Genomic DNA, 16,504 nt, shown 5'->3' on the forward strand with positions numbered 1-16,504 from the left:
TTTCCCAGGCACATACCAGTCAATCTTTACTGGGGGGATTCCAGGGCTACTTCAGTGCATCTTTGGAGTACCTCCTTGGTAGAATGGCCTGGAGATTAGATGCTATGGACCAATGTATAAGATCCTGGAAATTCAGTTGGCACTGGGTGTGATTAGTGTTTGGAATGGCTGATTTCGGATGGATTGAGCTGGTTACCAGAAACTCTGCACGCAGCAGATTGTCTTCTCATTTTATCTCTGCAAGCAAAACTTCAGCAACATCAGCTGTTCTTTCATGCAATCTATGTCTAGCAGTGAATCTAAGGCAGCAATATAACTTCCTTGTGTCTGCAACTCCATTTACTCATTATTGCAGATCCGGAAACGTGGGAAAGCTTGCAGAGCCGGACTGCTTGAAAAGGACATCCTGTTAACCATCAATGGGAAATCCTGCAATGGAATATCACATGCGGATGCTATGAACATCATTGATTCGTCCAATGGAACTCTGGCCATCAGGGTCAAAAGGTACCAGATAGGGACAATAAATATTGCATAAAGCACCTTGCCAATTCCTTTGACTTTAGATGGTCAAAGCCAATTAAATTAAGATTTGATTTGATTTATTATTGTCTCATATATTAGCAAACAGTGAAAAGTATTGTTTCCTGTGTGCTAAACAGACAAAACATACTGTACATAGGGAAGGAGAGTGTGCAAAATGTAGTGTTACAGTCATAACTAGGGTGTAGAGAAAAATCAACTAAATTTAAAGGTCCTAATACTTTGAGAAACCAAAGTTAGGTGTTTAAGTAATTGGGTAGCATGGTGTAGGAGGGATCTGGTGGTCAGTTGTTGGGGGGGGGGTCAGATAATCAGTGGGGGGGGTAGGTCCATTCAAAGGTCTGATGGCAGCAGGGAAGAAGCTGTTCTTGTGTTGGTTGGTACCTGACCTCAGACGTTATCTTTTTCCTGACAGAAAAAGGTGGAAGAAAGTATGTCTGGGGTGTGTGAGGTCCTTAATGATGCTGGCTGCTTTGCCCAGGCAGTGGGATGTGTAGACAGAGTCAATGGATGGGAGGCTGGTTTGAGTGATGGACTGGGCTTCATTCACGACCCAGTTTATTATGATATTGGACAGAGCAAGAGCCATACCAAACTGTGATACAACTGGAAACAATGCTTTCTATGGTGCATCTATAGAAATTGGTAAGATCTTTAAAAGTGATAAAGGGTATAAATACAGAGAAACTGTCTCAGATAGTGGGTAAATGCCGAACAGTCAATGCTTTAGCCAGTGGATCCCGCTTTTTGCCTCCTCCCCTCTCTGTCTGGGAGAGTATGTGTGGGGTAGAAACTATGATGCCTCTGTGGTTATCATCCTGCACGGCCACACTCATTAACCAAGTTCCACAAACTGAAGGTGGGCATTTGGCTGAAGTGTACCGCTCGCTGGAAAGATATCCTGTCCCTTTGGAACAGACGCTAGTTGAGAGTGAAGGTTTGCCCCTCACTGTCTTCCCCACCTCCCAAACAAATCCTTCCAGTTGGGCCGGGGGAGGGGGGGAATAGTCAGTGGGGGATTGTTGTCTGACTGCCCCCCCACGCTGAAAATGCAGCCTGTATTGCAATGTGTGTGTGGGGATACGTCCATCTTGGGTTCAATTGTCCAATTGCCATGTTTCTGATGCCAGTAACTTGATTCTTGCTTCTAGAGTTTCCAGCAGGCCAGCATCTGGCAGCTTGCAGTCGGAGCCCAGCCTCCAGGTCACCTCCCCCTCTGGCCGGAGCCAGGAAGCTTCAAAAGGCTCTGTGCCGATGCCCCAGCCCCGCAGTGTGAGCCACAAGGCAGAGAGCCGGGGGCAGCGGGAGAGTTACACCTCACCCCCAGACAGCGAGGCTTATTACGGAGAGACCGACAGCGACGCCGATTATTCTGCCGGAGAGAAGCAGCGCAGGCAGAGGAGGAAATGCCCCGCTGCTGCCCCCCGCCAGAACATCAGCTCCTTCCCCAGCTCGGCTGATGAAGCTTCCGAACTGAGCGAGTACGACAGCGCCCCGGAGCCCCCCCGAGCCCGGCAGAGCCCCCCTGGCAGCTCCAGCTTCGCCCAGCCGGACCCCAAAGCCCACCCCCCAGTGGACCAGCCCAGCCTGACCCCCAGGAGCAGAGAGATGATGTTCCAGCCCCGGAGAGTGGAAGCCAAGATCAACATCTGGCAGCCCAAGGTGGAGGTGGCTGTTTACCCCAAACCCACGGACAACCCCCAACCCAACCCCAGCAGCACTGAAACCCCCACCTACCCCATCAGCTGGTCTGCCCAGCCTGGCACCGAGGACATCACTAATCGGCATGGTGGCATGGGCACATCAGAGGCTGACAGCGGATTCCAGGAGGTGCCTGTCCATGCTGCCTCCCCAGAACAGAAACTGCTGCCCACTCGCAGCCAACCCAACCTGAGAGAGACACAACTAGTGCCCATGGTGGGACCTGTCAGCAACCCAGTCGCTGAAATCCTCACCACCACTTACAAAGAGAAGGCCAAACAAGCCAGTAAGTACCATGAACCCTCCGACACAACCTGAAATGATTTAGAAGCTGAGGTCTGCCTCTGATACTCTGGCCTGTCATATGAGCAACTATTCAGGGACGATGAGCTCATGGGGATTCGAAGGAAGTGAGTTCAACCCTCAGAAAAGCTTGTCAGTTGCTATTTGTTATGTGATAGTCAGAGGAATCTCATTGTCAGACCCAGTTGTCTAAATACAGTAGCTGTGATAACTCCAAAGGCAGTTGGATGTGTAATTCATTAAAGCTGCTGGAATAAAACAAAATGTTAATTTACTGTTTCAAACTTAAACAATATTTCACCTTTAAGAAGGGTAATATATGTGAGGGCCACATTTAAGTTTAATTCCAATTATGTGATATAGCTTTAATAATACTTCCCAATGAGATGTACAGGAAGTAAGTGGAGGAGATTGGGGGGCAGATTTGACTTCGAGAAGTTGGGAGGGAGGCCATTGGATGAAACACTTCGGGAATGTATTTCCATGTATTCCCAAATTTCCACAGTGTTTATTGAGTGGAAAGGCCTCAAATTTTGGAAGGGAACAAAGGAATGACCAGAATCAGCTGATTGAAGAGCACAAACTGGGGATTGAGGATGCGGCAGGTTGCAGGTAGGTTATGACAAGGCTGAGGAGAGATTTACAGATAACGCTGAGGATTTTGTCTAACCTTGATGAACTGCTGACAGTGATATTCTATTTAAACATTCCGTATTTAAAATTAAACATTCCATAAGTTCCATTTAAAGAAAAGAGTTGTCTGCTTATATGGGTTACAGCTATACTTTGCAACCATGTTTCCATCATTCCCATCAGAGGTCAATTTATAGATCAGAATAGTTTGAAGCTTTGGACTCTTTACTGTACTCTGGAAACAATGTGCAAGACTTAAGGGTTGGAAAAATATTTCAGTCAATGACATCTCTGTCAGAGACCTTGCAACATCTCACTGGTTCATACTTGTACTAATCGCCACAAAGGTTATTTTTAAATAGGGCGCTTGTTCAAATCAATCGACTGAAGACCAGGGTGAACACAGACAGGTGTTGCAACCCATCACACAGCCGTTTGGTACGTAGTTGGGTAAAAATAGTCAGACTGACAGAAGCTATTCCATCCAACCCATTGTCTGATTAGACAAGGGGCGTAAAAGGCATTAGAGAGAGATTGACAGCAGTAGAATTTTGGTTGCACTCCAGCCTCTGACAGCCTTCAGTCTGTATGGAAGTGAAAGGCACTGATTAACAGTCCAAGGATTTGCAGAATGCAGAGATTTGAAACTCTGGAATCAGAAAAGAATACCAACAGACATCACATTTATGCAGGTAATTCACATGTTTAAAATAATTGCTTGTTTTCTGACAGAAATGAACTGATGTATTTTGCCTATAACTAGAATTTATGCAACTGAAGTTCCTATCACATCCACAAAACAAAGATTAGAATTTCAACACGCTGTAATTTAACTTCAATATGTTTCAAATCAGAGATGTAAAAAAAATCAATTTATTCTTGCAGAAACTTGACTGTGGACATAGACACTTGAATTCCTTGTAAATCATTTTGTAATCACTTGAAGATGATAGGCAGATCGTTTAAATAGTGTAATCAGGCTGGCAAGTGTTTGCTTTTGGATCAGTTATGTAGGAAACATACATTAAAACACTGCATTAAGGCTGCAAATATTCATTGTTGTGTGTAGATAATAATTCTTCATGCAACACAGTGAATGTGAATGCATGCATACTTCCCACTTGAAATTTAATTACTGATACAAAACCTAGAATGTTAATTGTTATTTTAAATTCCTTTTGGTGTAGTTTTTTCAATGAGAATCCAAATGAAAGGATTTTTAAAAAATATTTTCTGGTTCAGGATATGTTATTAATGCAGAATACTGGAGATAGTGATATTTTCACTGATAAAGGTCACCCAATCTTGTACAGTGGCAGTGAAAGGCAGAGATTTCCACAGTAGCTCTTTATAGTCAGATGATAATTATTACCCTGACATTGTTATAAATGAGTCTTTGATTTCACTACACTTGGGACAAAATAAATCTTCTCCTACATAAACACTTGTCTTTTTCAGTGCCAGAAGAGAACAGGCTTCCATCGAGGATACATTTTCCAAATGGCTTCTGTCTAAACATTTCAATAATACTGGTGAATTAGATAGGGAGCCTCTGTTATTCACTTATTATTCCTTGTGGCTTTTTATAATACTGTTTTAGGAAAACCAATACTGGGATTGTTAACAAGAAAATCATAAAATAGGGAAGTAAAAATTTAAGAGTTCTTGTATTTTCCATATCACTCCAATAAAGCTGCATGAACCTGTACAGAGAAAGATTTAATGTCTTTGTGTTCTTACATACATCAATAATTAATTAAAGACAATGGTCAGTCCCAAATCAGCAACTAACTAAACAATACATTATTCAATTCATCAAGGCTGCTCTGTTCTCCTTTCTTGGAGAAGAAGTAAAACCACCTCTTAATAGAAATATATGCAACATGTTAAACATCTAATCAGAAATTTTAGGAGTGTTTTTTTGAAACTTGCGAGAAGCCACTGTGGGCTACTAACTAATTACTTTACTTTGATCAGTTTAGAAGATTTATTGGTTACTTTTAAAATGAAAAACATATGTCATCATTTTATAATTCAATTGATAACTCACATAGTTTGTAAAAATCTATATAAATATACTGTGAATACATGGTCAGGTCGTAGGCTAGGAATTCTGTGGTGAATAAGACTCTTCCCGCTCAGAAAGGACAGCAGGACTAGGGGGCACAGCCTCAAGATAAAGGGGGGGTGGTTTAGAACGGAGTTGAGGAAGAACTTCTTCACTCAAGGGGTGGTGAATCTCTGGAATTCTCTGCCCGTTGAAGTGGTGGAGGCTACCTCGCTAAATATTTTTAAGACGCGGGTTGATGGGTTTTTGATAAGAGAGGGGATTAAGGGTTATGGGGAGAGGGCGGGAATGTGGAACTGAGCCACAACAGATCAGCCATGATCTTACTGAATGGTGGAGCAGGCTCGAAGGGCCAGATGGCCTACTCCTGCTCCTATTTCTTATGTTCTTATGTAAACCCTCTCCATCAGCTACAAGACAGAAGTCAGGAGTATGATGAAATATCCTCAATTTGCCTGGATAAGTGGAGTTCCAACAACATTAACGTTTGACACCATCCAAGACAAAACAGCCAAGATGATTGGCACCCCATGCACAACCTTAAACATTCACTCCCTTTACCACCGGCACACAGTGGTAGCAGCGTGCTGGATAAATCAGATGCACTGCAGCAGCTTACCATGCCTCTTTTGACAGCATCTTCCAAATCAGCAAACTCTCCTACCTAGAAAGATAAGGGCAACAGCTGATAGGAACTTGCAAGTTCCCTTCTGAATTACATACCATCCTGACTTGGGACTATATTGCTGATCTTTTACTGTCGCTGGATCAATTCCTAGAATGCCCTTCTCAATAACAAATACCTATCCCACATGGATTTTAGCAGTTCAAAAAGATGTCTCAGCTCAGATAACTAGGAATGGGCATTAAATAGCAGCTTTACCAGCAATCTTTACATTCCAAGAATGAGTATTAAAAAAAACTAGCCAATCTTTCACTACATTTCACATCGAAAGTCATGATTAAGTGACATTCTTGTCTGCAGGATTAAAGGGCTGGGAAGAATTAGCTCACAAGCAACTCTTCCCCATTTTAAAGTCAAATGCTCCATCCTTGTATACTTTAGTATAAATTCCTCTGTCTGCATTTCCAATGGGAAACTTGTCCTACTTACACTCTGCTGCCAATGGTAGCTGAGCAGCACCTCTGCTGGGGAAATGTCAAACTGCAGCCTGACAGAGCTCACGTCAACAGGTTCCATTCTAAATGAGGACATTGGAATTATATTTGAAGAAATTTGCATGCAGCCAGTGCAGATGAAAGATTTTGAATACAGCGTATGTTTATAAAAAGTTTTGCCTCTGGCAACCTTCCATCAAATTCCAGCTCCCACATTTATGAGTATCACAGCTGCAAAATAAAAATAAAGGGCAATGGATTCCTCAGACAGAAATACGCATCCAGTTACAGTTGACCAGTATTTAACCCTCCGCACTGTAGATTTACCTGATTACATCATTTTCGTGTAGTGCTGGTTGCTTTGAAGAGATAGACCAGGTAAAACACTGGATCTCACCCCTGTCCCCATCTGAATTTAACAATTTGGGTAGCAAGGTGGAACCTCCTGGACAGCATCCTGGCCAATCCCCCGAACCCCTCTGTGATTAAGAGAGACAAGGGCAATATCCCTTTCTGTTTTTGAGTGGTCCACTCCAGCCACTCTACTGTGGTCAGCCAACAGAGCAGGCTTGACGGATGAAATGGGAAAATGACCTGGTTAGGCTCATCCACATCATACAATATATTTCCTCAGATAGATACAAGTAGGATTCTCTTTAGAAAAGTGAAAGTTGAGATTTGATAGAGGTGCTCAAGCAGAAAGGGAAAACCAGTTCCCATTAGTGGAAGGATCGGAGTCCAGCAATTTTACGTAATTGAGAAAAGAACCAACACAACAAGATGAAAAAGTGCTTCAGATCTGGAATGAAATGCCTCAGAATGTGGTGGAGGCAGGTTCAATTGTGGCTTTCAAAGTGGTGGAAGTTTGCTGAGAAAGAAAGTGAGTTTAGAGGGAACAGGCAGGGAAGTAGAACTAGCTGAGTCACTCTTATGGAGAGCTGGCACCGTTATGATGGGCCAAATCTCTGCTGTAAATCCCTCTCTGCTGTATCCATTCTATGATTTCCAATCTGTGATAAACTATGTCATTTTGCCATTAATAGCGTGTGAACAGGGCTATCCTTTCTCTTGTAAGTATTGTTCTGAACGATCAGATAGTGATGGAAGGATGATTTTGGAAATGGATTCAGTTAATTGAGAGACATTTACATTTTGTATCGACATGCTGGAACTTTGAATAATTTATCTTTTTTGTGCTGAATGCAGGATGAAGGTTCAGACTGATGGACAATGAGGTTCCTCCAGTGTATGCCACTGCCAGTTATTATGCACTCCTGCCAGAGCTCAGATGAAAATTGGTGTTAGTGATAACCAGCTCCTGCAATATCAGCTCAGCTTCAGAAGAATGCTCCCGTCACGGGTTCACAGTCTCTAGCCATCAGGACATCCCAAAGCAATTTACAGATAACTTTTTAAGTGTAGTCGGTGTTATACTGCCAGAAAAACTGGAGTCAATCTGTGCACAGCAAGCTCCCACAAACAGCAGTGAGATAACGAGTGGATTATCTAGATTAAGAATATTTCTGGATGGATAAGTATTGATCAAGATACCAGGGAGAGCTATGTCGCTCTTCTTTCAATTCATATCATGTGACCTATTGTATCCCTCTTAGACAGCAGACAGGGCCTCAGATTAACATTACATTTGACGGTGCTGCACTCCCTTCTGCTCCATTGTAGTCTCAGCCTAGGATTCTCTGGAATGGGGCAAGAACTCATAACCTTCAGACTCTGAGATCAATGTGCCAGGGCTGAACTCTGTGCCAGTATTGGTGCTGCTCACCAATACCAAAGGAGCCTTGCTTTGCTTTTTTATGCCCTCTTGTGTTAATTCGCCAAAGACCAAAGCTTGTTTCAATTCTCTGTATTCCCTTCATCATATATCTGCCCACTACAAAGCAGTGTTAGATCACAGCTTCCTGTTTAAAATACATTTGATTTGTTCAGGTCTTTCTGAGCAGATGATTTTCCTAGTTCTCACAATGACTTGAGAGCTACAAAACCTTATTTACTGACTGCAGCAAAACATCAGCACTGACTTGGGATTTGCAGTTGTTTTGAACAAAGCAGGATCAGGAAAATTAATCTGGTAGCTGGGGATTTCTTTGTTTATCTTTCAATTTAGAATTGCAAACTCTCTAGCGTTTAAAGTAATGTTTGTACCTTCAGAAGGTGCGCCCATTTATTCTTCTCCGTTTTGTTTGAAAAAGCAATAATTTGCGACCATCTTTTGTGTTTGTACTTTACAGAGCTCCATCGCAGTGAGAGTGTGCAAGAGAAGCAAGTGAAGGAAGCCAGAACAAAATGCAAAACCATTGCGTCCCTCCTCACCTCAGCACCCAATCCTCATTCGAAGGGAGTTCTTATGTTTAAGAAACGCCGTCAAAGGGCAAAGAAATACACCCTCGTTAGTTACGGAAGTGTAGACGAGGAAAAGCAGAATACTGACGAGGACGGAGAATTGCTACCAACCAGTGAGTCTGAATTTGACGAAGAGGCATTTTCTGATGCAAGAAGCTTAACAAATCAGTCAACAGGATCAGATTGGGATGGTTCTTATCTGGACATTGAAAAATCCAAAACTGAAGCCCAGACTTTAACTGAAACTAAGGGGAAGGGTGTAAGGCTATTTGAGCAGCAGAGACAACGAGCAGGACAGCATATAGTGGAGGAGCCTGCTGCTCAAAACCAGAACAATCTGCAAATGAAACCAAAATCAGACGCTGAAGTGAGGAACTATAGCCTAATGAATGGAGAAGATACCTGGCCCAGAAATTCAAACATCCACTGTGTGTCTCCTGTCCCTGATACTTTAAACAACTACACAGAAATGAACCTGTCTCCAAGAGTGCATGCAGAGCCCAGTCTACAGGTGATGAAACCAACTGAACAGCACCATTCACAACACTTTGTCCAAGGTCCCTCCTTACTATCCGGTGTGATAAACAGGACTGCAAGACCATTTACTCCAGCCTTTCAGCAAAGTCAGGCAACTCCAACATACTCTGTCTCTGCTCCAGTTTTATTCAGGAAAACTGCAGCTTCTGCAATGCCTTGGGAACAAGGTACAGGGAGAAACAAACCTGTAGTGCCTTTCTCAGCTCCATCAGAGGTGGTCTGTATGCCAGCTGTGAACACTATGACTCAACCTGTGACAGCAAAGAAAGCTGTAGCACCAAAGAGAATGGGGACTTCTTATTCATCAGCACCCATAGTGATGTCATCGCCACCCGCAGTGATGTCGCCTCCACCCGCAGTGATGTCAGCGCCACCCGCAGTGATGTCACCGCCACCCGCAGTGATGTCGCCACCACCCGCAGTGATGTCGCCACCACCCGCAGTGATGTCGCCACCACCCGCAGTGATGTCGCCACCACCCGCAGTGATGTCACCGCCACTCGCAGTGATGTCACAGTCACCTGCAGTGACGTCACCACCTCCCATAGTGACATCACCGCCACCTGCAGTGATGTCACCGCCTCCCGCAGTGATGTCACCACCTCCCGCAGTGATGTCACCACCTCCCGCAGTGATGTCACCGCCTTTAATGAACCATTATTCGCCGTCTTTGGCTCCAGTCACTTCCACTGCTAAATTCCGACTTTCTCCAGCATCACCCCTACAGAAAGAAACTCAGCCCACTGCTGCCATTCGTGCAAACACTCAGGCTCCTTCCATTGGTAGCACCTCATCAACAGCCTGGTCAGGCAATCAACAGTCAGAGAACCTGGCTACACGAGAACAAAGAATTTCAATCCCAGCCTCTAAAACAGGCATCTTGCAGGAAGCTCGCAGGAGGAGCACCAGGAAGCCAATGTTTGCTAAGACAGAACAGGTCAAATCTTCCCCAAACCCTGAGCTTCTCTCTTTGGTACAAAACTTGGATGAAAAGAAGCCAGATCATTTAGGGGCTGGATTTGAGTCAGGCCCTGAAGAAGATTTTTTGAGTCTTGGTGCTGAAGCTTCCAATTTTATGCAGTCCCAGGCACGCAAGCAAAAAGTCCCCCCTCCTGTTGCACCAAAACCTTCCTTAAAAGCCCAGTTCATTGACAACAGTTCTCCTCTTGTGAACGGAAACACAACATCAGGGACACTCCAACTGAAAGGAAAAGGGGCTGAACTCTTTGCTAAAAGACAAAGCCGAATGGATAAGTTTATTGTGGATTCCGTGCCCACATACACTCCGCAGGCAAGGGCACCATCTCCCACTCCTTCACTGCCTTCGACATGGAAATATTCTCCTAATATCAGGGCCCCACCTCCTATTGGTTACAACCCCATGTATTCCCCATCATATCCACCTGCAGCTAGCAGATCTCAAGGAGCGACATCAACCACCAAGACCGAAAGAAAGTGGAAACCAGGAGGGAACCAAAAGGTAGGAATACAAGCCATTGATTTCATGAGGCACCAGCCATATCAATTAAACCCAGCTATGTTCAGCTTTGATCAATCCAATGTGGGGACACAGAGCTTACAAAGAAATGCTCCATCTTGGCAATCTGGCCAACAATCCTTCATCTCGACGAAACATGTTCCTGTGAAGACAACAAGAGCCTGCGAAATCCAACGTTTTTCAACCCCGTTGCCAACCATAACTCCTACTGTCATTGCCCCAAGGTCAGCTACCACTCTTGCAGAACCAGTGTGGATGTCTGCACCTCTCTCCCCACCACCAGCACCAGTCGAAGTATCCAGTGTCCATCTTGCAGCTCCTCAAACTTCCAAACCAAACAGGAAGGCACTAGACGGAAGTCAGGAAGTGACCTCTGAACCGACAGTACTTCACTTCTCATCAAAGGAAGACATTCAAATGCAAAAGAAAACATCACATCATGTTCCCAGACCAAGATTCTCAGCTGTAAGAGGTGGAATGAGTCCTCACACGTGGAGACCGGGGTCTTTCTAAGAATAAAATATGTTTACAGCCATCTTGATTCTTAATGAACAGTTGAAGATTCTTGGACATAAAAAAGACTTTTACCTTAAAAGGGAAGAAATAACTTGTATTTATGTGGCACTCTTCATGACCACAGGATGCCCCAAAGTGCCTTACAGACAATGAAGCACTTTCTGAATTACAGTCATTGCCATCATTGAAGAAACACTGCAAGCAATTTGTGCACAGCAAGCTCCCACAAACAGCAATGGAATAAATGACAAAATCATCAGTTTTAAGTGTTGGTTTTTGGATAAATCTTGGCCAGGACATTGGATCAATATGCCTGTTCCTTCTTTGATTAGTGTCATAAGTTCATAAGACTTAGGAGCAGGATTAGACCATTTGGCCATCGAGTTCACTCTACTATTTGATCATGGACAATATGCTCTTCATTTCCTCATTTTCCTGCCTTCTCTCCATAAACCTTCAACCCATTACCAATTAAAAATCTGTCTAACTCCTGCTTAAATTTATATTATAAATTTATAACTTTAATTATTATAGGATGTTTCATTTAAGAAGGCTTTCCTTTAATGCCTCATCTGAGGTTAGGTAGGTTCGAGGGATTAGCGGGTAAATACGTAGAGATATGGGGGTAAGGTCTGGGTGGGATTGTAGTTGGTGCAGACTCGATGGGCCAAATGGCCTCTTTCACACTGTAGGGTTTGTATGATTCTATGAAAGACAGCAGCTCCAGTGCAGCACTGGGAGAAGCAGCCTGGATTCAACGTTGCCTGCAATGAGACCCAAGTCCACAACCTTCTGAGTCAGATGCAAGAATACCAAGCACAGAGACACAGCTGGCACCAAGGAAATGCAGCAGTAAATCTCAGCACTTTATTCAGAAACCAGTAGTCGTACAAAGAGCCCATTTACATGTTGCTGAGTCATGGAAGAAAATGGCTTGTAACATTTACTTATTTTGCGTTATATGCAGTACCATACCTCTCTTTTTAAAATACATTGGAATGAGTTGATGTCATGTTGAGATTTCTCAATGCATTCTAACGATTTGCTAGGACCTGCCACAGTTTGCTGATTAAGATTACCATCTAAAGTTGAACAGAACTGAACATGACACAAACAGTGACAATCCTTCCTGTAATATCTTATTGGGAGGACAGGAAGGACATCCGTCTGCTTTGTTGTTGGCTGGATTTCAGTGTCACTTTCCCTTCTATTTAAAATTGGGCAGGATTTTCTGGCCTTTCCTGCTGATGGGATCTTCCTGTCCTGACAAAGGAGACTTCCCCCACCCCCACCATGGTGGGCTGCCCGGCACCTGGATTGGTGAGCTACGCAAAATGCTGTAGACATCAGTGGGACCCAGAGCTGCCTTTGCTGCTGAAAAACATGCTACAAGGGGGGGGCCAGGAAATCCCACCCATACAATCCATTATCCTATTGTGTCACATGTATTAAATACTTGTATCTACTTTTGAATACAAAACTGCCAAAGCCAAACAAAAGGACTTAAGTGGTGGGATTTTCTGGTCACGCTCACCCCGAAACCGGAAATTCCCCACCTATGGTCAATGGGCCTTTCCATGGTCCGCCCCTCGCCTGCTTCAATTCCCGTGATGGGCGGGACGGTAAAATTCACCCCAAAGACTTGGAGGAATTTGCGAATTTGAACTGTTCATGACAGTTGTCCCCTAGTTTCAAATTGCATTAAAATGCTCCACTCTGTGTGTGTGATAATTGATCACACTCAATCTAGGCACCTTGCAATGGTATTGGATTGTTTGTGTTGTCACACGGCTTGCTGAAGTGGTGACAATGGTTTGGTGAAAAATAATCATAATCTCTTAGAAACTCTAAACAAAATGAGGATAAAATAATGACCAAAGTTGGTATCTGTGTTTCCTCAGGGTAGGTGTTTCTGTGTGAGGTAAAATCACCCATTATTCTGAGCATTAACTGTTGCTCAGCTGATTGTCTATGTAGACCCCTGTTGCCAATGTCTAATCTTTCGCCTCAGTAGCCAAAGCGGGGGAAACATTACTATGTTGCCATTGATTTTCTATCATCTTTTACAAGCAGAGTTGAACATATATTTATTAATTGCACTAATGACGTTTAGTGCTGACTGTTGCATTATTTTAGCACAGGCGAGATGTCCTTTGTGGGCAATGCTGAATCATTAGAACTAAGATTGGACTCTTGGTCATCTGAGCAGATCTAACATTGAGTTGGTTAATAATGCAGTGCTTTTTAAACATAAACTCTCCCATAGCAAATGATAGAAATCACTTCAGTGTGTAAAGTGGTCTGAGGCATTTTGGTGAGATAAATTGCTAGATTAATACAAGTGTGTTAATTATTAAAACTAAATAATTTGTCCTGAATTATCTTCAGGAGTGATCTTAGTTTTGTTCAATTATTGAATATCAATTGCAGATCTTTTTAGAAGAGAATTAACTGGCACTGAAAAAACTTTTGCTTTCTGAGAAGTTGAAAATATAATTGAGTGCATTATGAGCCATTCGAGAATGTGACAAAACTGATGATTGTGTGCGTTCTGTGTTCCTACTGTTAACAATTAAGATGAACAAGGAATATGTGGATACAATGTGAGGTAATTAGTGGCAATGGACAGAAAGGATGGGATTGATTGGAAATGTCAGGAAGTTGGATTGGATGAGACATGGTTTCTGTATGTGGTGAAGGAAGCAGAGTAAATGGAGCTAGAGGTGACCTCAATGATCTGTGCTGGTTTAAGCTATATTGTCTAATATTGCAAGGATAAATAATTTGCAATATTTTCTTCATGACCTACCAACCTATCACTGAGCTCCTGGATAATTATTAAATTTTAGTGAAAATCTTTACTTTTATGTGAAGTTTGACACAAAACTCTCAAGTGCCTGAATGTTTCCTGCAGATTAGCATATCTATTTTAGCAAGATATTTAGGTTTTTGAACTGTAAGTGCCAAAATGTCTCGAATTATTGATCCAAAGCAAAGAGTTTGATTTTTTTGGTGTGTAAAGCTGCTACAATTTGTAAACCCTAAATCTCAGAATATTCACCCCTTCATCATCCTGATCCTGCATTGGGGTTTGAACAAACTACGGTCAGATTAACATGTGTTTTTTTATCTGTGTTGTTTGTTCAGTTTGCACGTTTGTCTGTGCATAGGACCCTCAACAATAGATGGCCAATTTTATCTAACTATCAAGGAATTATAATTCAAGAGCAAAATTCTCCCAACGCTGTAAATCTGAAATAAAAACAGTAAATGCTGGGAAAATTCAGCAGATCCGGAGGCATCATGGAGCGAGAAAACAAGTTAATGTTCCAGGTTAATTACTATCTCTGAGATAGAGGTGAGGGTTCAGATGAATGCCGATTGATGAGATACATGAACTCAGTTTCTCTCTCCATGGATTCTGACTGTTTCCAGTATTTGTGTTTTGAATCGGCAGGAATTACTGGGTAAAAGCCCCTTTGCAGCCAAAGAGAGTAGAGTTTTGTTCTGGGAGTGTCACAGATTGCCAGTGAAAGGGATGACATGCATACCACTTTTCATAGGCTCCAGGACACATCAGACCAGCATGGATACAATTAACAAAGCAATATGCTTGGCACTTTACTGAAAGATAATAGATGTGCTTTGTTTCTAATAGATGTAGCATTACTTTTTTTTTGCAAAACTATATGCTTTTGTAAGAGTTTCAATGTTTATGAATGCTGATGTAAAATAATAAAATATGATTAATTGATACAAACTGTGAACTATTCAGAGAATGAAATGTGATTAGCAGGTACTGAAAGGGACGTGACTGTGTATCTAGAACAGACTTAGAAGTGGGAGTTAATGTGAGTCACTTGGCTCCTGTTGAAGGAGCAGGATTAATGCCTGTTGAGAAGTCATCTCTTATTGAAACACTGGTTCACAATGTTGTTCTACACCATACATAGTAATCTCCCCACCTGCAGGATAGACTTGGAGTCTCCAGGAATTGAAGATTAATCCCCAGGACACTGTTGCAAACATTTCCTAAGAGAAAAGTTCATGAGGACATTAAAATATTGTGTGCAGTTTTATTTATTCGAATGAAACATATGGGAGGTAAGGCAGTTTAACCAAGCATAGCACTGAGAGGCAGAAGGTCTGGCAGTGATACCTCCAGGAATAAGTCCAACCAGAGTTGGTGACCCTATCCAATAGCCTTCCTTTAAGTAAGGTTGCTTTATTCATTCATTGGATGTGGGCTTTGCTGGCAAGGCCAGAATTTATTGCCCTTCCCTAGTTGCCTTGAGAAGGTGGTGGTATTGTGCCTTTTTAATCCACTTTAACAGTTTGATAGAACTTAGCGACTTAAAAGATCGTTTCAGGGGGCAATTAATGTAGATGTTGGAGGGCAATGAAAGTGCAAACTGGAGTCAGCCTTTAATGAACCACCATCTAATTCCTACATGAACCTTTTACTCAGAACATATGTGTTATTGTCCAATATTTTTCTCAATGAATTCATATTCTCAAGCTGTCCTGGTGGGATTTTAATTCATGTTCTCTGGGTTACAAATCAAACATCTCCAGGGCGGCCTTCATGACACACGACAGCGCAGAGTCGCTAAACAGAGACTGACAGCCAAGTTCCACACGCGTGAGCACGACCTCAACCGTGATCTTGGGTTCATGTCACGCTATTTGTAACCCCATGATTTGCCTGGGCTTGTAAAATCTCACTTATTGTCCTGTCTGGAGACAATACATTTCTCTTTAACCTACGCTAATACTATCTCCATTCACATTGTCTGCATCTTTAAGACTTGAATAGCAGGTTAGCTATAAAGAATTGCATTCTAATCAGTATTCTGTAAACTCTGTGTGACTTTATATACCCTTCTCTGATCAAAACCTTCCACACACCTGACGAAGGAACACCGTTTCCAAAAGCTTGTGAGATTACTATCAAATAAACTGGTTGGACTCTAACCTGGTGTTATGAGACTTCTTACTGTGTTTACAAATCAAACACCATACTCACTATGCTACTGCATTGTCAATGAAGTGAGGGTGCAAGGTAGGCCCTTGACACACAGATTGTGGATGGAGTCTGCATGCAGCGGACTGCTGCTTTCAATGATCCATTCTTGTTTTTCTCAGTCGGTACAGCAGTTACAGGGTGACTGGATGCCCTACTAATGGTTCCCTGACCAGCTGCCTGCAGGGAAAACTGACATGTA

The 16,504-nt window shown here is 42.7% G+C and overlaps 1 protein-coding gene across 1 annotated transcript in view; it reads left to right on the top strand.

The window, feature by feature from the left end:
• Positions 1-16,253, top strand: part of LOC145360365 (synaptopodin 2-like protein) — a 43,905-nt gene extending 27,652 nt beyond the window's left edge. The window contains exons 2-4 of the mRNA XM_080215538.1: positions 356-507; positions 1,695-2,530; positions 8,617-16,253. Coding sequence (XP_080071664.1) covers positions 356-507; positions 1,695-2,530; positions 8,617-11,276 — 3,648 coding nt within the window. The 3' untranslated portion in view covers positions 11,277-16,253. The remainder of the gene's footprint in view (positions 1-355; positions 508-1,694; positions 2,531-8,616) is intronic.
• The last annotated feature ends 251 nt before the right edge of the window (positions 16,254-16,504 follow it).

The sequence above is a fragment of the Carcharhinus amblyrhynchos genome, chromosome 31 (assembly GCF_965287045.1).
Source record: "Carcharhinus amblyrhynchos chromosome 31, sCarAmb.v2.hapA, whole genome shotgun sequence".
In the NCBI taxonomy this organism is placed as follows: domain Eukaryota; kingdom Metazoa; phylum Chordata; class Chondrichthyes; order Carcharhiniformes; family Carcharhinidae; genus Carcharhinus; species Carcharhinus amblyrhynchos.